At 39.4% G+C, this 24431-nt stretch overlaps 1 protein-coding gene across 1 annotated transcript in view; it reads right to left on the minus strand.

Moving 5' to 3' along the window:
* The window catches only part of LOC140232969 (double zinc ribbon and ankyrin repeat-containing protein 1-like), a 91695-nt gene extending 67709 nt beyond the window's left edge, over positions 1-23986 (minus strand). Inside the window, exons 1-3 of the mRNA XM_072313078.1 lie at positions 23819-23986; positions 15065-15212; positions 14529-14658 (exon numbers count right to left, since the gene is read on the minus strand). Coding sequence (XP_072169179.1) covers positions 14529-14658; positions 15065-15212; positions 23819-23927 — 387 coding nt within the window. The 5' untranslated portion in view covers positions 23928-23986. The remainder of the gene's footprint in view (positions 1-14528; positions 14659-15064; positions 15213-23818) is intronic.
* Positions 23987-24431: the final 445 nt, after the last annotated feature.

The raw sequence follows: 24431 nt of genomic DNA on the forward strand, positions 1-24431 counted from the left end.
GGCCTCCATTTAGACCTTCCCAACCCCTCCCCCCCCCCCCCCCCCCCCAAGAGGGGCACCCCTGGATCTGCTATGAACAAACTTGAAACTACAGTCATTAATGTACTCACTCATAGTATTATCTTAGCTAGAGATAACTTCTGATTCTAGAGAAGATTTTTAAAGATTCCTTCATTTTGGGGGGTTTGGGCCCCACCTAGGGGCCCCCTGGGTGGGGCATGGTGCCCATTTTAACAAATTGAGATCCTAACCCCCTAGGGATGCTACCTGCCAAGTTTGGTGAAAATGGGTCATGGGGTTCTCAAGAAAAAGATGAAAATGTACAATTTAGGCCCCATTAGGACCCCTCCCCTGGGTCCCAAGGGGGGCACCCCTGATTCTGCCATGAACAAACTTGAAACTACAGTCATCAATGTACTAACTCACAGTATTAAAGGGCGTGTACAGAAGTGGGGGAGGTGGCGTTTTGGATTTTAACTACTTCGTCAGCTGGAAACAAAATAGCTATGCATATTGATGTGAAATTATGAATCTAAAGCACAGGTGCCGTTTGTTTGAAGAAAATTGGGTCAGAAAAGGCCAAAATATGAATAAACGAACGAACGGAAAAAAGACGACATGCCCCAACTTTATCCGAATCTATTCGAAATTGGTTTGAAAAAAAAGTTGTTTAGCTCCCTCAACGGTGATGATAACGAAACGGTTACAAGTTTACATCGCGTTGCGATCGTACTCAATCGTATCGCAGAAGTACAGAAGTATACGTACACTGTACATTGAATCAGGATACAGCATGCACACTACTACACACTAATCCGTCGTCGATGGAGGTTCGCCAGGCAAGTGCCGTGTCTCGAATGACAGGGACTTCGCAGGGCTGCTGCTGACTGAGTAAGTAAATGCTGCTGACTGAGTAAGTAAATGCGACCCGCATTTCCAACAAGTTACCAACAAGTTTCGAGTTACCAGTTTGTTCTATGTCTAGAATACACGTACATCCATCTGGACTACGAGAGGGTTGTAATACCTACCGTTACTGCGTTAGTTTATTCGTTTAGCGTTTCACTCAAACTGTTGTGTTTCATACTGTTGTGTTCGCATGATTAGGTTAGGGAAACAAACTGCGACCGGCAGCCCCACACGCATAGCGTACTTGAGTATGCGTATGGGGCTGCTGGCCGCACACACCAAAGAGATTTTCCCTAGTGGTGGGGGGAGGAGAAAAATCTCTTTGCCGCACACCCATTACGCTATGCGTATGGGGCTGCTGGCCGCAGTTTAGGTTACAGGGATTTCATACATACAGGTACTCAGTATGTAGCCCACCGAGTTGGATTATGCAAACCAGACGCCGGTCGCTATTTTATCTAAGTTAGGACGTAAATAAAGACAACTTAAAGCATAATTCATGAAAAATTAGGCCTGAGGATTGTATTTTTAGAGGCCAAATAATGTATTCTGATCCTCCGGAAGGTCACGTGATCGCATCTAGTGCGGAAGGGGACTTTTTTCGGACCGTAGATGTACCATTGACGCCTTGTTCACGATCTCTGCAGAGGCGCAGGGTCAGTCCCATACATTGAAATTAGCGTCATTCATTCGGTCAAGTGAAACTCCGTGATCGTGTGTTGTGTATGTGGCGATGGCGATGGCAGTTGTGTTTGTACAGCTATTGAGCTAATTTACAACAATTGTACAGTGTACAAATATTGAATTATTATATTGGATTATGGATTTTACAGCTCAAGAAAGAATGATTGAATGACGCTGTCTATAAATTATAGTATAAACAGCTTGTACAGAGTCTTTATCTTCATCTCTTAATTATTTCCTGAAAATTATGTTATGTTCTAACGTGTGTTACTACTAATACTAAATAGGCCTTCTTCAAGTTCTACACTACAACCTTGTAGGGTGGTAACTATACACAGCCCAGTCACTGTAGGGTTGGACCTACTACTAATCGACAACCTAATGTTTATTTGCTTGATAAGAATATTTAACACTGAAATTCACGTAAAAAACTTGACCTACGTGATTGAGAAAATCCAGCTCTATCAAATGCCGTTGTTCCCTTTTCGATTCGAAGTTACAGTGCAAAAATATCGCCGACGAACTTGCGTGGCCTCGTTTCAACTCCCCGCGGTAAATCACGTTTTTAGGATCGACCGCTGATTTTGCATTGACAATGCACGTAAACCGAGTTGTATTGAACACCGTGTTGTACGAAGCTTTTTAGAAGCCTTTTAGAAACTTCCATAGACATTACATTGTGCTGTCATTACGATTCGGTGAAAATATTCATTCGAAATTTTGTCCTTGATTAAAACCATTAATGAACAGTGAATTATCTCGTTTTCCCACACCATCCTAATCTACATTGAAAGCCAATCCATTTTTATGTGCTTTGCGCGCAGAGAAGTGCGTACTAAGTGTTCAGTGCGCGAATTATACGCGGTCGGTTTCAAGAAGGGTGGTCGATATGTAGTAGGGCTACCATACATGGTACGTCACGACGTACCTATGTACAGCGACTGGGCTGTGTATAGTTAGTAGGGTGGTAGGGTAGGACTCTAGCCTGACCAGACCGCTGTGCACAGCACAACAGTCTGACATGTACTAGTGTTTAAACGTACGTAAACGACTGTCGCTTTTGACGGCAAGACCACAAAAATGTCTTTTATTTTGTTTGATTTTAACAGTAATACCATCCACCTATATCGTATGTTGCTGATGGTTGAGTTGAATTTGGTGTTTTGTTGGTATCCAAACCTTATTGTTGAATTTTTCGGAGTAGATTGTGCGATGATTCACTAAATTAACGAACAGCCACGAACGCTCAACCCGAGATACCGTGTTAGCATTTTACGTACGCCCGTGCGTTTCGTGTGTTACGTAAAGCTTGTCGTCTTCTACCATGTATTTCCGCGCGTGCTGCTCTCATGATATGACGTCACTCCGACTACCTCCGACTACCTACGTTGTAGCATAGGAGAGTGATTGCCATTCAATAACACGCAGAAGATGAGGAGTGAAGCAATACGGACGCTCACAGACCTGATTTTAAGGACGGATTTCGGTAGGTTTTTGATGTAATTAAAAAAAGATACGCATACCGATTATTGGATGATTATCATAGATTACGGGATTCCTTATATTTTAGTTTTCCACTATTCAAAAAGATATTCATGAAGGAGTCGCACAACCACCACTGAAAAATGACAACGTCTGCGAAGGAGTACACGTGCAGTGTACGCGACAGCGGCTGCGTGTAGTTAGGTAGGACTCCAGCCTGTGGCTGTAGGAGTAACATACATTGTAGTTTCTGGGACACGTTCTCGTAGGAGTAGGACAGGTTCTCGTTTGAAAGAGTAGCCTAATTGTATAGGCTACTCTTTCTTCTTCTTCTTCTTCTTCTTCTTCTTCTTCTTCTTCTTCTTCTTCTTCTTCTTCTGTTAAGTGCAGCTTCCTGCTTGAACTTGAAGATTACGCACTGCTGTAGTGTGTGAGAGTGTGCAGCCGTATGTGTGGTCTACCAGTGCCAGTCAAATTCCATAAGTAGGCCTAGTGTATTTACAAAACATGTAGGGTTGGACCTACTACTCAACGACCGCCGAATGTTTATTTGCTTGATAAGAATATTTAACACTGAAATTCACGTAAAAAACTTGACCTACGTGATTGAGAAAATCCAGCTCTATCAAATGCCATTGTTCCCTTTTCGATTCGAAGTTTCAGTGCAAAAATATCACCGACGAACTTGCGTGGCCTCATTTCAGCTCCCCGCGGTAAATTGCGTTATTAGGATCGACCGCTGTTTTTGCATTGACAATGCATGCAAACCGAGTTGTATTGAACACAGTGTTGTAGAAAAAGTCTACGAAGCTTTTTAGAAACTTCCATAGACATTACATTGTGCTGTCATTACGATTCGGTGAAAATATTCATTCAAAATTTTGTCCTTGATTAAAACCATTAATGAACAGTGAATTATCGCGTTTTCCCACACTATCCTCATCTACGATTCAAAGCCAATCCATTTTTATGTGCTTTGCGTGCAGAGAAGTGCGCGAATTATATGCGGTCGGTTTAAAAGAAGGTGGTCGATATGTAGTAGGGCTACCATACTGTAAAAGTGGATATTTTCGCGCGACTAATTTTTTGCGCTTTGCCGGGTGAAAAGAGTTCGCCGTGTTCTTAATTCCGCGGAATCAAGACACCCCACACAGGAACATTTGGCAAGCAAAAATATTCGTGTGCATTTATTTTCGCGCTAGTTTCTGGTTGCGCGAAAATTTCAACACCGCGAAAATTTCCACTTTTACAGTATACGTATGGAGTGCAAGTAAAAATCCATAATTTCATACATATCATGAGCTGCAGTGACATCTCCCTCAAGAAGGACTTGAATGCCTCGACTCGAGGGAGGATGAGTCAGCTGGGTCTGCTGGTAGGTGGTTCCATGCAGTCTCTGGCAGTTCTGGGGAAGAAGGATGAGCTATATACACTGTACACTAGATTGGTGCATAAAGGTGTCCTGAAGCGGGAATCATGCCCTCTTGTAGAAGATGTTGACTTTTGTAGGTATTGCTGCCAGTCATTGTTCACCAGATCATAACTTATGCGATACGGTACAGCATTACAAGACGGCTTTGTAGATGCCTGCTAGCAAGTGATGGCCATTGTGTAACCTGTCCAACATGGCGGTGACACTGCTGTGACATTTGAAGTTGCCAGTCACGTAACATGCACTTCGTCGCTGAACCATCTCGATCTTGTCCACATTTTTTCCTGGTGTGTGGGTCCCATGCTGTTGCAGCATACTCCACAACTGGATGAATGTAGGTAAAATAGGTGGCCTGCTTTATCTTCTGATTGCAGTGTCTGAAGAAAGATACGACGGAAGAAGGCACAAATAGAGTTTGGCTTCTTGACGGTGGCATCAATATTCCATATGCGCGTTGAAATTCAGCTTTCTGTCAAGATGGACGCCCAGATGCTTTGCTGAGTGAATTTCTTGAAGGTGTTGGCTGTGGATATTGTAGTGACCTATGATTGGGTTTCAAACGAGAACCTGTCCTACTCCTACCCTTAACCCTAGAATAAATTCTATATTATTGTGCCTACTTGCGAGACATTATTGACAAGAGTTTAGAGAGATTCTGGTATTTGATATAAACATAATTTTTAGGAAATCATCAAGAGTTGACCCTGCTGCACGTTTAAGACAAATAGAGTACCGGGCTTTTTGAATTGTTCAAGTTGGTATCCAACTTACTGTACAAGTGTACAGCTGTATTTTCTGTAAATACAGTGTAGTAGAGATGCAGAGTCTTCCACATCTACCAATAAAGTTTACGAGGATGTAGTCTGAATTATTCTCAGAAAGGTTTTACTTACAAGGTGTGTGAGTTATGAATTATTACTGATTCTTACATTATTTTTTCTCTCAATGTGTGTATACATGTATGTGCACATGTACGTACAGTGCATGTCTGTACTTTCTCTTTGCTTGAATTGGGGTTTACTCCATCATAATAATGTTTCAGACATGTTATGTGAATAATGGTTTAGAATATCATCTATTATTAATTTGGAGTAATGGCTGGGAAAATTGTTATGCATTTTCTAATCCTTTCTCTAATCTCTTTCTCTTGTGTCACATTGTACACGTAGGTATCCCCAGTACCTGACATCACATCGGTGTAACGTGCATATTTCTGGTGATTCTCTTCTCTGTGGCCTCCAGGATAATCTGCATGACATAAACGAGGAGATCTACACTGTACAAGCTATCGTTTGCACAGTTCTGTTTTGTTTTCCTGGATGCACCATTCAATCTCTGACAGATTTTATCAAGGAGAGCACTGCTGTTGCAAGAGAACATTTCAACTGATTAGTAGACTTTTTCAGTTCATTGAAAAACCTAGAGCAGTATGTCATCATGATAACCTAACTCAGAAAGGTGCTAATGTGATACATGTATGATACAATAGAAGAATGAAGTTGATATAACATATTATTCTATATCAACTTTATTCTTCATTCATCTTTACGGTAACATTTTTAGTAAAGACGAAGGTACATTTATCCTTTGAAAAGCAAGGGTGTTGTAGTAAATGTGAAGTTCGACCATTACAGATAATCAATGTATGGAACTACATGTACAAATGTATGCAATAATCTATAATGTATGTTAAATCAGTGCATGTAAATTCCTTTGGAGTCTGTACAGATGGCAGAAGTATGAGGGATGAAACTTCAAATGTTGCCTGCCCTCATTAAATTAGATATTATCCTTCATGATATTCTTGATAAATGTTAGGGAACCAAGTACTTTGTATGAAGTAGTATCTAGATGTCCAGCCATTACTCAACAGGGGGCATGTCTTAATTGCCGCTGAAGGTATGAATTTAATTTGTACATCACCACTGAAGCACTATAAGAGGTTTAGTGAGTATACATGTTTTGTTGTTGGTATTTTGGTTGTGATATTTCAGAAAAGGTTTCAAAGATATAAGAATTCTGTTTGATCAGGTAGGTACACAAGGTATGTCATCAAAAAGAATTGAATGGTCAAGAAGGGATAAGGAAGATTTTGACACAGCAGTTAGATAGATGATGATACAACATGCACTTCCACCAAAGTGGCCGAAATTTGTACATGTTCACATGACCGAGCATGCTCTTATCAGCTACCTATCAAGAAAAATTGTGGACCCTGTGAAAGGTAAGATGAGCAGATTTTTATACCACCTGGGGGGGGGGTTCATGTTGGTCAATACTCCACGTCAGAGTAGTCGAGTGAATTGTTACTGGTAAGGGGGTTGAATATCATTCACTCATTCATTTATTATAACCATGAAGAGAGTGACACACAGATATTTTAAATGTGTATGATGCTGCTTGTACACATGTACTGCAGGGCTGCCAACTCTCACGCATTGAGCCCGAGACTCGTATATTTTGGTCCTTTCTCACCCTAAAACTTTATTACATTTGCATGCATTTCTATTGATCTCACACATTTTGACTAAATTATATTCCTAAATTATAGCATTGGCCTATGGGAGTCTCCCTCTCAACTAGTTTCCAGTGTTGGCAGCCCTGATGTACTGATACATATGTATTCAGTTGACAGAGATGTTGGGATGATTAATTTGCCTTTGGACATTTCAGATAAGATTGTACAGTACATGTGTATACACTGTACAGCCAATGCTAAAGTTGGGGATGAAAGATTTCTTCACATAGATGTTTTGCAAGATGTTGTAAGGGCCAGTTCTGATCTGTCTGCTTTGATTTCTAGTGATATTGATGTTTTGAAGTGTATTCAAATGTTATATCTGCTTTGTTTCCAATAAGCATACATCATATTATGTACATGTACGTACAGTTTTGAATTGTTGATGCAGCTGCCAGTTTATGAGTTTGAAACATTGGCAGTGTGACCAATAGATACTTGCCTTCAAAGTACATGTAATTAAGGGCATATGTACATCTACACCTTCAAAACATTCTCTGCTGTTTGGACTGTTGATCAAGTTTATATTTTTATGCCTCCGCCACAAAGTGTCGTCGGAGGCATTATGTTTTCGGGTTGTCCGTCTGTCCGTCCTTCCGTCCGTCCATCCTTCCGTCTGTAATCAATTTTGTGGACATTGTATCTAAAAAACCGTTAGAGGTATCAAATGAAAATATGTATGAATGGGTGAAGTTGTGCCTATCAACTTTTGGGTGCACATACTCAAGGTCAAAGGTCAAAAGGTCAAGGTCAAATGCTGAACATTTCACTATTTCCCCCTCTGCAATGCCTGGAGGTATTTTCTTGAAACTTGGTGTATACTGTACATAACTACCAAATGAAGATTCCCCAGGGAGGTTTTGAGTCATGAGGTCGAAGGTCAAGGGTCAAGTGAAAATGTCACTTAATTCTCCATTTCGAACAAATATTTCAAGGTATCTTCATGGAACTTATGTAATGGATGACAGTGATCATGTAGAGAATTAAGGGGTCATGGGTCAAAGGTCAAGGTCAACTCCAGAGACTCCAACCCCAAGTACCTTCTGATCTGGAGATTCTCCCGCCGGAAACCCCTAGCAAACGGGAGACTCCAAGTTCATCAGTGCGAAGTTCCTAGGGTTCTAGATGCTCTCTGGTGCTATCCAAGCCTTATTTTTTCAACATACGGTAGCAATAAGTAAGAAATCATTTCCAACGGGAGACACAGAGCCAAGGCGGGAGGAATTAGATCTAAAGCGGGAGAACGGGAGATTTTGCAAAAGTGGGTTTTTCGGCAGGAGATCTCCCGTCGAAAACGGGAGAGTTGGAGTCTCTGCAGCTCATTAAATTGTCATTGTTTCCTTCTTATCTACATAAATGCAATGCCTGCAGGATTTTTTCTTGAAACTTAGTGTATGCATGTACAAGTATTACCCAATAAGTATTCTCTTTAGGGCTTTTTACACTTGTGTTTCTTAACCCCGGACTTTCTCTGACCCAGGACTATCGTTAGTCCCGTACCAATTTTTTCAGCTTTTTACACTCGCCAATTAGTCCCGTACTATCTCTTGTCCGGGGCTAAGGAGAAAACTGACCTTTTTACACTCGTATTTCTTAGCCCCGGACTTTCCAAACCACATGAATATTCATAATTACGCTGTGTACTGTACACGTACACGCACGCACCGGCAGCACTTGATTACCTCGTTTCTGATTGGTCAGTGAGGGTCGGACTTCGTCTCCGTCGCTCAGCCCAGGATTATTTTTTCGTTCTGTTTACACTCACTTGCTTGGCACCGCAATTGCGGTGCTAGCACCGCAATTGCGGTGCTAACCCCTGCTATTTTGCAGGGCCAGATAGTACCGTACTATCGGTGGGGCTAGCCCACTTTGGCAAAAACGAGTGTAAACAGAAAGTGGGCTAAGGATAGTCCCGTACCAACGGTGGGGCTAAGGCCCCCCTTAGCCCCACCGTTGGTCCGGGGCTAAGCAAAAATTTACAAGTGTAAAAAGCCCTTTTGAAGTTTCTTGTCAAAAGGTCAAAGGCCAAATGGTTAAAGGTCAAGTGAAAGCGCTAAATTTCATTTCTTCTTTAAACTTATGAAAGGGTCAAAAGTTGGGTACAAATCCCCAAATACCTGCACTCTTATTAGACACTATAGCCATTCAACCAAATAAACCTAGTTCAAGGAAAGTGAACATTCATTGCATTTGTGACAAACCTGTCATTCTTAATATTTTGCCAGTAATTAGTTATGTGAAACTGTCATCACACATTGTCAAGACATTGTGGTATAGACCTATTTGGAGAACCATGCAGTATGGTGGAGGCAAATCACTCGCCATAGCGACATTTCTAGTTTGTACATGTTTCATTTTGTTTCCAGTAAGTACACTTCATGATTATGTATACAAGTACACCTTCAAAAATTGCTTTTGCAGCTGCGAGTTTATGTGACCCTCTATTCATGTGTGTGAAGCCTTGGTGATGTGAATACTAGTAGATACACGTTTGTGTAAACCTGCCTCCAGAGTACTCACAGACATTTGTACACCCTCAAACGTTCATGCAGTTTGGACTATTAATGAAGTTATCTCTGTATCATTTGAGTGAAACCTTGCCAAAAGTGTAGATGGCATGTAATTTAAAGAGTATTGCCTCAAAAACATTTGTGTTATTCTAGCTTTACTAGTATTTATTCACTTACAAAACATTCAAGCAATATTCACAACTCTTCCATGTTTGTGCAACATGTACACTGGCATGTATAATTTGTTTATTGCCAGTTTGAAAACTTGCTTGCAAATTATTTATATAGATCTGCTTGATACAATGTAGCTCTGCAATTGTTCAAACTAAATGTACCTGGTACATGTACATGCGTTTGCTTTTGTCTTTTTACTGAGCTTCACCAGAAGAATTATTTTTGAAATGTTCACTGTACATCACAGTCAAGACAGACTGTTCCTACTCATGTTCCTACTCACAAGACTGCTGACAGTTGTACCTTGCATAGGTCTCTTACATGTGACTTGGCCTGAGACTGATACCAATTCCACCACCAAAAAAAAAAAAAAAAAAAAAAAAAAAAAAAAAAAAAAAAAAAAAATATATATATATATATATATAAATAAATAAGTAAATGGATGAATAGATAATTTAATAAATAAATAAATAAAATAATCTAAACTGCACTTGACTATAATGCTAAAAAGTAGATAAAACGGTAGACTGCTTATGCAGCTCTTGCTTTTGGTAACGTACATATTTTTGTCTTGTGTGTGATACATTGCCATGAAGAGTGATGGATACAGTACCTTGAAACTAAACTACAATGTAGTTCTTTCAACACCTACATGTAATAAATATGTGGAGATGTGTATACATTTATAAAGGAACTAGAAATGTCGCTTTGGCGACTGGTATGCCTCCGCCATAATGCATGATTTTCCCAATAGGTCTAGATAGTACATGTGGACAATGTGTGATTACATTTTCACAAAATTGGCAAAATATTGAAATGACAAGTTTGTCACAATTGTTGAATGTTCACCTTCCTTGACCTAGGTTAAATTGGATGAATAGGAGAGCATGTATCTAGGGATTTAAGGACTTTAACTTGACTTTGACCCATTCATACATTTAGGCATTGAGTAATTTTCAAGGTACAGGTGTGGAGAAAAAGTGCAATTTCTGAATTGAATAGTAAATTGTTACCATTTTCATCTGGCCCTTGACCCTAAAATTCATAAGATAATCACTTTCAGGTAGAACATGCATAATATGTACTAAGTTTCAAGATAACTTGAGCCACTTCGAGATATGGAGGAAAAAGTTAGTTCAGCACTTTCACTTGATCTTTGACCTTTTGACCTTTGAGGCAAAAAAAGAAGAAAAAAAAACTTTCCAGAGAATTTCTATTAGGTTACACATGCATACACCAAGTGTAAAAAATAATAACCCTGCTGGCATTGCATAAATATGAGGGAAATAGTAAAATTTTGAAGTGTTGCACTTGACCTTTGACCCCATGAACCCTACATTCTCTAGATAATCACTTCCAGTCAGTACATGTATATACTATGTTCCATGAAGACACCTTGAACAATTTTCCAAGGCACGGAGAAAAAAAAGAAGTTTTGATATTTTTACTTGACCTTTTGACCTTTGACCTTTGACCTCATGACCCAAACTTTCACCAGAGAATCTTAATTGGGTAATACATGTATACACTAAGTTTCAAGAAAATATCTTCAGGCATTCAATAGATATGGCGAAAATAGTGAAATTTCATGTATTTGACCCTGACCTTTTGACCTTTGACCTTTGACCTCATGACGCAAACTTTCACCAGAGAATCTTAATTGGATAATACATGTATACACTAAGTTTCAAGAAAATATCTTCAAGCATTCAATAGATATGGTGGAAAAAGTGAAATTTTATGTATTTGACCTTGACCTTTTGACCTTTGACCTTGAGCATGTGCACCCAAAAGTTGATAGGCACAACTTCACCCCCTAATACACATACATGCCAAGTTTCATTAGGATACCTCAACAGGTTTTGATAGTTACCTTGTCCACAAAATTCATTACGGACGGACGGAAGGACGGACGGACGGACGGAAGGAAGGACGGACGGACGGACGGACGGACAACCCGAAAACATAATGCCTCCGGCACCACTTCGTGGCGGAGGCATAAAAAGAACTTGTCGATTGTGCTCCTTTCTCTGTTGTTATTAATGAATAAAGAAGGTATTTTACTAGTTGATGAAAATGACACATGCAATAATGTATCGAAAGTTCTTTGCCTAGTTAGGTAGGCCTAAAATAGTAGAGAGAATAGGCACAATGGCCTCCCATTGTAGTGAAGTCCTTTAGGATCAGCAGTTTTCTTTTGTTATATCAAAATGTTGTTAGGTAACAGCTCGTTATTCCGTAGGTTCGTTATTCCGAAGGCTCTTTATTCCTGAGATTTGTTATTCCGAAGGTTCATTGTTTCGAATTTCATTTTCGGATTGACCAATCTTCGGAATAACGAACCTTCGGAATAATGCTACACATTTTCGGATTAACAAACCTCTAGGTACTATATAGGGAATTTGCGTGTTTCGGATTAACAACCCTTCGGAATAACGAACCGTCTGAACAGTGACCTTCGGAATAATGAACAGCACCCGTTATAACCGAGCAAATTTTTAAAAAAGTGGATACTGTTGTAAGCGGAATTTCGATATAATGTAACTGTGTTCACTTTGACGGGAGTAAAGGGTATAACTAGTGGTTATAGTATATTTGAGTGAATGCTTAGGATGCTTTGAATTGAGAGAGAGTGATCTGAATGATTGATGGCAGAATGAAACTGAGAATCAGACAGCACTTCCCATCAACGAAATCAGAAGGGTGGACAAAAGCAAACCAAATAAACATACTTGTACATTTTGTATTATGATTTACAAGAACAAGGGAAGACATGCAATCGAAAAGAGTTCCTTATGTCCCCCCCCCCAACCACTAATTTAAACAAAATAAACAAACCACCATTCCCCCTCACTAATAAACTAAATAAAGGTTATGGGAAGTCTTCCCATAAATAGCATAACCTTTATTTAGTCCATTTCTAGTAAAAAAAAAAAAAAAAAAAGCAATCTATCCCTTTTGCACAAACTAGTGGGGGGGGGGGGGACATAAGGAACTCTTTCCTATCTAATGACAGACACAAGTACAGTATATCACAGCTAGACGTTCATAACTGACCATGTCGAGTACATGTGTAGTACGTTGCCTGCATGGGGTCACTCGTAACACATGAACAAAGGCATCGAGGACACACGTCAATTTCTATATGTGGGACAATACTGATTTTCGCGATTTCGTGCCGAGAAAAAAAAAAAAGGAATGACATCCCCATGATTTCGGCTGGCTGCTGACCCATCTACAAATCATCACATTACGCTCTAGGTATCATCTTAAAGCTGAATAATTATTCTTTTACACGGTATAACTTTTGTTGGTGCCCTACGATGAAAAAGAAGACTTTTAGGAGAATTTTAGAAGAATATCTGTACCCATTATTTCCGGAACATCGGCAATTAATTAGCCACGAAGTTGATAGTCTTTCATGTCGTTCTTGGAAAAATGAACAAGATCACATCCAAGTTTTAACCCTTACCTATCAAATAAAGAAAAATCATGTGAAAATGTAATTCAGTGACCAAGATATGAGCATTTCAAAACGACTCTGCAATCGCGCTCTCCCATACCATGACCTGCGGGGTCAACTCGAGGTCACGCGTGCGAGGACTTGGATACTAGTATTTTACCATAGAGCTCTATTATACGTACAGCTCTGTATTTTACTCATTGGATAGGGTTTTTCGGGCTTACCGACTGACTGATCCCACCGATGTGGATGAACGTGTACGTGTCACAAACTGCACAGTTGGAGGTGTAGCCCACGGTGGTGTGTGTATGAGATACCTCCTTGGCTGTACACAGCCCAGTCGCTGTACGTGTATTCGCACATCACAGCGTAGTCTAGTACAGTACACTCTAGTAACAGCGTCTGGTCGGCCAGAGGCAGTTGAGTGCTCAGCGCGACTTCGCACGGTCACACAACAGACAGCGATTGCTTTATTACTGTAGCTATGCGTACAGTTGTAGCACCGTCGAGTCTCACTCGCTCTCGATCGGGCGGAAAATCGGGAGGAAAGTTTGTGGATGGCACAAACACACCGCATGGTGGTGCTGTTGAAGTAACGGCCGATCATACTTATTCGAAAGAAAAAACTGACCGCGAAACTGGCAAAACTAGATTTTGAAGCACTTCGGTGATCAGGTAATTTCAGGAATTTCAACCCTCAAAATCCATGTATATTAATGTCAGGATGCTATATAATACTCTACAATGTCTCGTTGAGAAAATCAATCGCGTTCGTGGCTTTTGGCGACAATTCAGGTGTCTAATCGACTACTGTACACGGGCTTTAACTTAGCTCTATCACTTCTGGTTCTAGAGAAGAAGATTTTTACAGATTCTTTAATTTTGGGGGTTTGGGCCCCCCTGCGGGCCCCCTGGGTGGGGCATGGTGCCCATTTTAACAAATTGAATTCCTAACCCCCTAGGGATGCTACCTGCCAAGTTTGATGAAAATCGGTCTTGGGGTTTTCAAGAAGAAGATGAAAATGTAAAAAGTTTACGCACGATGGACGACGGACGACGGACGCCGGACGAAGGGCGATCGCAATAGCTCACTTGAGCCTTTGGGTCAGGTGAGCTAAAAATGGAATATCAATTTTTTTTTTTTTTAAAACAGTAACAGTGCTTAGAATCTAGAATCATAAATGCAGATTAGATGAGGTGATTTATAAGTTAGTCATATCACATCACTTCCATCAACTTGCACACATATCTTCAGGCTTTACTTAATTTTTATTTCAATAACAAAATCACGAAGGATGCTGGTATCCCTCACATCAAATTATCATAAAGTTTGAATAACCCAGCAATGAGCTATACCTTCAGTCCAGGACTTTGGTTTCTTGCTTCAGCCTCAAGTAAACTCTCTTCATCTGTCTCATCGACCTCCTCCGGAACCCACTCCACGAAGAAAGTCTTACTGACCACAAAGCTTTCCCTGCTGTGATCCCTGTAATGAATTATATAAAGAAATATTCCTGAACTTTAGACTGAACAGATCGATGGTTCGAATTACTGGTCCATGTCTGAGAAAATGAATGACAAGTAAGCATGTTATAAAGCACCTATTATACTGTCTCATTTGGTAAACTGCCCATGTTCAGTCAGCTCCGTCTGACTTAAGCCCCACAAGATTTTTCAGTCAAATGCACTTATCTCATCCCCTTTATCAAGAAGATGGGTAAATGAGATGCAACTAAACTAAATATAGGACCGGAAAGGCAAGAGAGAGAGAGAGGGAGAGGGGGACATAGAGAGGGAGAGGGAGAGATGGAGGCATTTCTCAATATCTTGATGAAGTACTAAAAGCATTTAAACTAAATGAATAATTATACCACAAGGATGAATAATCCTACTTTGCAACAGCTACAGATTTGACCGTCCTCTTTCCCTCTGTAAGTCGGAAGGGTCGTTGGTAGAGGAAAGTAGTTCTCTCTCCAAGCTGCTGGTATGGATCAGGTTTCTTTCCATTGATGGTGTAGTAGATATTTGTATCTGGAGTTGCTGCAAAAACATCAGGTAAATCTTGAATGAGTTAAAAATAGATTTGCCTACTGCGTGAAATTCCCATCACTACAAGGTCTTTGTGTAAAAGTCTAAGGGAAACATCAGAAGCGCACACATCATTAATTCGGGTCTAGGACTTGTCCCCCGGAGGACAACTCCCCCGGGGACTACTCCCACCTGACAACTCCCCCGGAGGACGTCTCCCCCGGAGGACTACTCCCCCGGAGGATGTCTCCCCCGGAGGACGACTCCCCGGGGGACGACTCCCCCGGGGGACAACTGCCCCGGGGGACAACTCCCCCGGGGGACCACTCCCCCCAGGGGACCACTCCCCCGGGGGACCACTCCCCCGGGAGGACAACTGCCCCGGGGACATCTCCTGGGGGACAATCCCATACTGAACAGAGATTTTGTGTGTGTGTGTGTGTGTCCTAGAAATTAGAATTAAATTCATCTGTGTAAAAACAGTATTCTTTTTAAATAAAATTTAAATTAAAGTTGGCGTTACCTAAGACACGTCCATCTTTATAACAAAGTTTGTGAAATCTCAGCACAAAGTTTTTACCATTGTACACGCTACATGTAATGTCGAAAAAAAGTAGAAACGCAGGTCCATTTTATCACTGAAAATCGGTCAAGAGATAAACACATTGACGGATACACGCTTTTGAGGGGAGAGTTCATTCCTTAGCATGTACCTGTTATTCTTCATTATTTTATAATATTTTAAGAAGTCCATTCTTTGATGATTTTCTTTTTCTTTTTGCAATTCATGATTATGATAAGGAATATGTTAAATGAAAGAAAGATATCATTCAGAGGGGTGAAGACTCAAGTTTTTGAGTTTCTTCAGTTTGTCTCCCTCTACAAAGGAATATGTTGTTAGAAATACCCTTTTAATGGGGTTATGATTTTTATCTTAGATTCTTATGATAGTTACTATCCTGTACATGTCACTGTCAGTAATTTCATTGTGCAATTTTCATTTGTTATGTTGACTGTGAATTTATCTGAACATCATTACAATTCTTAATGTCGGAGAAATAATTGACAGAAAAAAATATGAATATTCTGTTCCTGAAAAGACTTGAACGTGTAAAAAGGTAATATCTTCCAACCGGCATTAGGCACTATAATGCAGAAACAGTATTAGCACTGGTTGCACAGTTACCATGCATCCTGAATGCACCAGCCACATACCGGTATCTGCATGACACACGTATAACATAACCCTTGCTGTACTATTGTTGGTAGAAAACACCAGATTGATAGCTAGAACTTGTTATTAAGAGTATGGTAGTCAATACTACTTGAAAAAATACAGAAAAAAATGCAAAAAATGGCAGTTGGGGTAGGGGTAAAAGGCAAGGAAATTTTATGCCTAAATATGGGCAAAAGGTTAGTATCATGTGGAAGATTAGGTTTTACACTAAAATTATCATTATAATCCATTTCCTTGACCTCCAAAACATGTGGTTAGACACCAAAACCATCACAATTGACCAAAATATAGCCGAGTTATAACCAGAAATGTCTTTTTAAAGCCGAAACGGCGACCAGCTTTTCGGCCGGGGCACCCTGGATTTCGCATTTTTCGTTCTTTTTTTTTTTCAAAAATGGTGTCAGTAGGCACAAAGTCATCAAACTAAGGTGTGATGAGCATGTTCTGAAAATGTCATCCTCTTTAGCCCATCTCTAAGAGATATCAAGGGATGACGACTGTAATATTTAGCCTGTTATTTAGAGAGTTCCTTAGTTGTTTCTTTCATCAGTCAAGCACACGATCTTGGCAGTAATTTGTTGTATTACAATCATGACGAGTTTGAACAATACAAATGCTTTAGCGATATCGATTGCATCGGATGCCCAAGGGAAGAAACGGACACTGGTCAATAAGTATATGTGCACATTTTGCACAGGTGATAGGTTGATATGTTTTTATTCTTCTAGGTCTTGGGTGCAAGTAAGGAAGTTTGCTGAGGTAGTACATCTACCTCCGGGGTTTCTCGAGAGGGGTAACTATAGAGCATAGCAACAGCATCATCTCTGTGGGGATTGGTTGGTGCTGCATAGCTAGGCACTAGTCTCTGCGTTCAAACTGTACTAATTTCAAACATTTGGCATCTCCCTTTTTTTAGAAAAGTAAAGTTTCTCTTTTTCACACAGATTTTTTCATTTATCAACTACCACTGAAACTTAATTAATACGCCATTGTCTTTTTAGGATTATCATGGCAATTATTTGATACGTTGTTCACACAATATACTTGTCCTATTTGAGTAATAATGGAAACACGTCTTGTTTGGGCGTGTTTGACTTGCCATATCTTATATCTTACATTCAACTTTACTACATGTCAAGTGTAATCATAGCAACACATCTTATAAACACAAACATTACTGATACTTGTAAAGTGAGTAACACTTCACTTCAATATTGAGATATCACGGCTTTGTATGACACATTACAACGCACTCTTATAATGACGTAAGTTCAATCTCGCTCTTCACACTTGGAGGAATACTTGTGATTGTTTTGTAAACTGTACTTGTGTTCACTTTTAGAAATGTGTTATTTTTGTCTTTGAAGAAACGTTAAATCATTGTTTCTCTTATAATAATCGACAAAGCTGTTACTTTTGATAAGTTAGATGAAACACTTTTATTGCACTCAAAATGTAACCAACTCTACTCTCCAGATGAATAGTTCAACATCTAAACATTATCACAATCCCGTGATCATTGTCATTTCATTTCCCGTCAAATTCCAATATCTATCCTATAAAATAGATAAGTTTTTACACTGGTCCATATTTTTGACCTGATCTTGTGATACGATATTATGTTGAGTCTTCTACATGTAGCTTTGTTGCATTTAAAGGTTTGTTTTCCGCTGTACCTCTTCTGATGTCAATTCTGTTTTGACAGGAGCATTTTTCCTTCACATTCCACTATGCAACTTCTTGGAAACTTTGTCTTTGAAACAACAATGCTTTTCGCTTCGATCAAAGTAATTTTACTGCACTTTTGTTTCTTGGTCAGCTTTGTTTGCACATTCTTTATTACTTTTGGTTTCAGCAGCTGACTAGCTGTTGGCAGGGTGGTCCTTGTCCTCCTCTGCATCAACAATTGTGCAGGACTAGCATCTAGCCCATCGATCGGTGTGTTCTGATAGTCAAGAAATGCTAAAAACCTGGATCTGTTCCATCTCTCATTGCCTTTTTCATTAGACATTGCGATTTGTACTGTCTTTTCAACTTTCCCATTGCTATGTAGAAAGTGATGAAGACGTGACATGCTTGAATTGGTACTGACAAGCAAACTCTTTGAAGTGGTCACTTGTAAACTGTGTACCATTAGGCCAAGTAAAAAAAGAAAGTAGTTTCTCGTCCGGGTTTTTTGAGCAAGGCGATGAGGGAGGTCCTTACTATTTGATATCTTACTATTTTTTCGAGGATTGTCAAAATGAAAGTAATATGTGTTTCTCGTCCGGTAATTCTGAGAAAGGTAACGAGAGAGGGCTTTACTATTTTCTATATCCAATTTATGAAATGAAATATCACTCTGGTAGCTGTGTTATGAGAGACCAGGTCCCAAGTGTATGTCTTGCCTGCACTCTGTGCATTTTCAAACAAATATATATACATGTATATGTACCATACTTGAAATGAAACTTCATGCATGGAGAAATACATTTGCTTTTTCTTTCCACTACAGATGTCAAGGGAAAATGACCATCTTAAAACTGGTATTTAGTGTTGTAATGGCATTTCTGATACCAGTGTACTTGCAATTCTGATGTATTGTGCTATTAATTGAAACAGGTATAAAACATGTCTTTCAACAAAATGTTCGACTGAAATAAATTCCATGATATTCAAAACACTGCTTTATTTATCATTGGTGTTTGTGACTTTTTGTGTCCACACAGCTGGTATGTATCTGCATTTCTTCACAGTACAATTGTAGCACATTCAACTGGAAACTGGCTTGTTACAATTGCAGATGGATGTCAAAATGATACTGATATGGCATTATAGCATTAAACATTTAATGATGTTTCTTCATGTTCTAAAAAGACATTTGATAATCACTCATCATTTGGATGATGAATGATTGTATACCACACTACAGATGATACGACTCACGGCTGTGTCCGTGAATTTACATCGTAAAGAAAAGTATCCCGCAGAAATACGAGACAAACCAGAATCCGTGGAAAAATTATTTATTTTGTAGATACACCCATTTAATAATTCTACATTTGCTGGAAAAGCGCATTCATTTTATCTTCAAAATATAAGAATACATCGCCGTCAGATGCAACGTTACAGAGCAGAGTGTACGGGCCTCTACACAGCTACAGACACGCACACTTTGCCAATAAACGGTGCGGCACGGCCACTGCATTACCGTACCTTCCGATACTGCACGCACATGCACATAGTCACAATGACAGGAAAATGTATACAAACTCCATACAATCCTCACAAGCATTTGTACAGTACAATTCATCCGCCTAAAATATGAGAAACGGGGAAAAATACGAACAATGCGCGAAATACGCGTGGAATATCAGCGATTGTTCGCAAAAATGTTGCCGCTATCGCGTTCACGACGTACCGAGTGCGCTGTACATCACAGCCCAGGCCCGCCCGCGGCCCGCCCATCCAACTACAGTTCGACTGCTTTGTGGAGCAGTGTGAAATGCATGCGTTATTACATACGCACTACAGAAGCTACAGCTGTACTACAGCTAAGTAGAGGACGCAAGGCGTAATGAGACGTCACCATCGGTAGGTGAATATTATTGTCAATTTCTTTTTTCGGCGGCCGAAAATATAGTAAATATCAAAAAAGTCAATTCGGCAACTGAAAATCGATGCCGGCGGGGAGCGGGCTGGGACGAGAATTATGAATTTCTTGGTATTTTCAGCGCCATTTTGAAAATAGTAAATAGTAAAAAAATCGATGCGGCGGCCAAAATCGATGCGCGCGAGGACGAGAAACTGGTTTCTTTTTTTACTTGGCCTTATCTGATACCACAATCTCCGGTATACCATTACATGCAAAAGTGTTGTTTGCATACTAACTTCAATTACTCTTACGCTAGACATTTTTTTGTTTTTGTTTTTGTTTTCCATGTTCAAACGTTATCAAATAAAACTGTGTGAAACAAAACTCAATTTTCAATTAATTGAAACTCGAATCATCCCATCTTTGTGGTTGAGAGATTTGTGTTGGTCGTGCGGGTGTGCTTTCCCAGGGCTGTTGGAAGATATTACCTTTTTACACGTTCAAGTCTTTTCAGGCACAGAATATTCATATATTTTTCTGTCAATTATTTCTCCAACATTAAGAATTGTAATGACGTTCAGATAAATTCACAGTCAACATAACAAACGAAAATTGCACAATAAAGTATTACTGACAGTGACATATAGGATAGTAACTATCATAAGAATCTAAGATGAAAATCATAACCCCATTAAAAGGGCATTTCTAACAACATATTCCTTTGTAGAGGGAGACAAACTGAAGAAACTCAAAAATTTGAGCCTTCACCCCTCTGAATAATATCTTTCTTTCATTTAACATATTCCTTATCATAATCATGAATTGCAAAAAGAAAAGGAAAATCATCAAAGAATGGACTTCTTAAAATATTATAAAATAATGAAGAATAACAGGTACATGCTAAGGAATGAACTCTCCCCTCAAAAGCGTGTTTCCGTCAATGTGTTTATCTCTCGACCAACTTTCAGTGATAAAATGGACCTGCGTTTCTACTTTTTTCGACATTACATGTAGCGTGTACAAAAGTAAAAACTTTGTGCTGAGATTTCAAAAACTTTGTTATAAAGATGGACGTGTCTTAGGTAACGTTAACTTTAATTTAAATTCTGTATAAAAAGAATACTGTTTTTACACAGATGAATTCAATTTTAATTTCTAGGACACGAATAAGAAACATCTCTGTTCAGTTATGGGATTGTCCAGCAGGAGACGTCCCCGGGGTAGTTGTCAGGTGGGAGTTGTCCCCCGGGGGAGTTGTCCCCCGGGGGAGACGTCCCCCGGGGGAGACGTCCCCCGGGGGAGTAGTCCTCCGGGGGAGACGTCCTCCGGGGGAGCTGTCAGGTGGGATTAGTCCCCGGGGGACTAGTCCTCCGGGGGAGTTGTCCTGATACGCATTAATTCATCATATAAATTTTTGCAATGTTAGTAATATGATTTAACAAAAGATGTATGGAAACATGCACGTAAGTTATCCTCAGCTTAGGGGGAAGAGGTATTTCAATTTCTCTTGTTCACAATCATATTTAGTACTTTTAGCAGTGATTGACACATGATGTCATCCATAGAATCTTGGTCTGGAAGGTTTTTTGTGGGTGTATCCAATAATCTGTTCAAATAAGAATGCCATAATTTATAATATTATATCATAAATGAGATATGAAACTTGTCACTTTAAGACGAGTTAGGAGATACAGTATGTACATTGGGGGGTTATCAGATATCGGTCGCCTGTGACAGACACATCTTCAAAAGGACAGTTAAAAATTGATGTACAGAAGTATGGTCTCATAAATTCAGAAGTAATCACACCCTTACATAGCATAAGCATAGGTCTCAATTTCGCCTCTGAAATCAATGGTATCATTTAAACACCAGCGATTGCATCTTGCATTAACTTCCCTTTATAAGCTAGGTACCAGTGCAATGTGTCTCAACATTATTGTATTACCACGGTATTCGATCACCAGTTATTGACTTACAAGAAGAAAGATACCGAAGTGAATGCTTTTTACCATGTAACTCGGGGTGACTTCAGCATAATACCCTGTTCTATATACTGCCCCATATGCCAACAACATCACTCACGGCTACCAGTGAAACAGCCAAGACAAAAATAAAAGCTTGGCTTTTTCCATATGCAAAATAACTCAAAAAGTTGTGAACGGATTTGAATGAAACTTACAGTAAAGGTTGGAAATGACATAAGGAATAGATGATTTTAAATTTTGGTAGTGATCTGGGAATTTTTATGGATTTTATGAAGGATTTCCAATATTTTAGCAGGTAGGGTCAATGAACGCAGGAGTTCAAGCTGCACATTTTGGATGTTTTCATACGTGCACTAAAGTGCGTGCTCTAGTTTCTGCTAGGGTGAAGTGGGTCACGCAGATGGATGATGATGACGTAGCAAAAGGCTTTTATTGGGAAATTGGGTGATTTTCAGCATCCATACGTATGGGTGGAAATCACTGATCTCTTCAGAAGAACAAAATCAGAGGTGAAAATTATCTGCTTGGTGGAGGTCTGCGCTCTCAGAGCAAATCTCTAGCTGGTCATGTCATTGTTGAGATACTGCTTTCACAAAATTCATCAAATGGGAATAATAAAAGAAGATGATTCCGTACAGATACAATACCTGGGGCCCGTTGCATAAAAGTTACTATTATGGTAACTTTGCCATCCAATGGTAACTTCCATGGAATTCTTGATTTTGATTGGCTGTTGAGTATTGTTGCCATGGTAGTTACCATTGGATGGCAAAGTTACCATAATAGTAACTTTCATGCAACAGGCCCCTGGTAGGTGACACATATCGTATCACCATATATCGCATCTACATATTCTTTAGGCCATTAAGTGACGATCAGGGTATAATAAATCAACAACTGAAATGTGAACATCCACGTGCATTGCATAGGTTATCTAGATACATTTCATTATAATTCATGGAACAAACATTTTGAAAGGTCAAGTTCATGTTGGATGTTTATGTGGATACAGTGAATGCAGCAATATAAGTAGAAAACATCGCCGACAGTTTGGGGAAAATCTGATAATCTGTTCAAAAGTTATGAATTTCTGAAGTATCTGTGCAGTCAATGCTGGATGAGAAGACTACTACAGTGTAAGATGTCACATGCATATAACGTAAAGGAAAAGATAGAGAAAATTTCACAAAATTTTTATTTTTCGAAGAAAAAGCACATGTACTTCCTAAACTTTGTCACTGACATATGTTAACCCAAATTGGGCCGCAGGGGCCACATACGGAATATCCCGTAGTGAATAAAATGACATATGAATGATGTCATTCACTTCCGCCGAGTACTATGACTGTACTATGCATTGAATGGCAGCATGTTATATACCATATTAAAGAGTTGTGTTTCCTCTTTCAAATGATATGTTTTTTTCATTGCTTGCTAATAAAGGGCGATTGTTTGGAGAGTTGTCTGTTTGTCGGCGTGTGTGTGCGAATGTTGCTGGGCCACTTGGGTGTTTGTATACACAGGTGCGTTGGCCCGATATGGGTTAAGGGTAACATTATCCCAATTCCTTCTGAAAGAAGCAAGTCAGGTGTTCTATTACTATGTGAGAAAAGTAAAAATATGTTTAATTTCTTAATATTTTCTTTATATAGTTATACACATGTGACATCACCAGCAGTGACTAAGCAGAAACTTCAACAATTTATAACTTTTGAAAGGACTGTCCGATTTTCCTCAAACTCTCACCGATGCATTCTTGCTGCATTCATTCAATCCACATGTATGCATATGAAGGTGGACATGTCCTTTAAATTTTTACCTGTTTTGAGCTCCACAAATGTATTTGTGTCGATATCATTCTTGTTTTTGCCTTGGACAGGGAGTCGAAGTGGAATGATGGATGGGACAACTACAGCACCAGCAGCCATACTGATGATTGATGTTCAAGATGGCAGTGGGGCAGATGAGACAATCATTGCAGTGAAGCAATAAATCTGAATATAACAACAACAAAAAAAGACAACACAATCAGGCCATTAATCAAAAACAAACAATCAAAAACAAATCAGAAATATGTAGAATGTTTGCATCGCAATTCATGGATGAATATTACATTTAAATTATGCAAGCTTCCACATTAAAGGGACTGTACAGTTCTGGTTGAGGTGAGGATTTAGCTTACAACATTTTGCGAGATCTTCAGAAACCACTCTATGAGATGTCAAAGAACATGCAATTCTAAGGGGTATTAAAAGTTTACTTGATGATAGTCGGTTTTGAAATGGCTGAGATATCCAAAAACAAGGTGAAACAAAGAGATCCTAATAAAAGGCGTGGCCTGTCGACTTTCATTATTATCACTTCTTTAGATATCTCGACCATTTGAAAACCAATTTTCATCAAATAAACGTTGAATCCTTCTTAAAATTACA

This window comes from Diadema setosum, chromosome 1, assembly GCF_964275005.1.
Source record: "Diadema setosum chromosome 1, eeDiaSeto1, whole genome shotgun sequence".
Taxonomy (NCBI): Eukaryota; Metazoa; Echinodermata; class Echinoidea; order Diadematoida; family Diadematidae; genus Diadema; species Diadema setosum.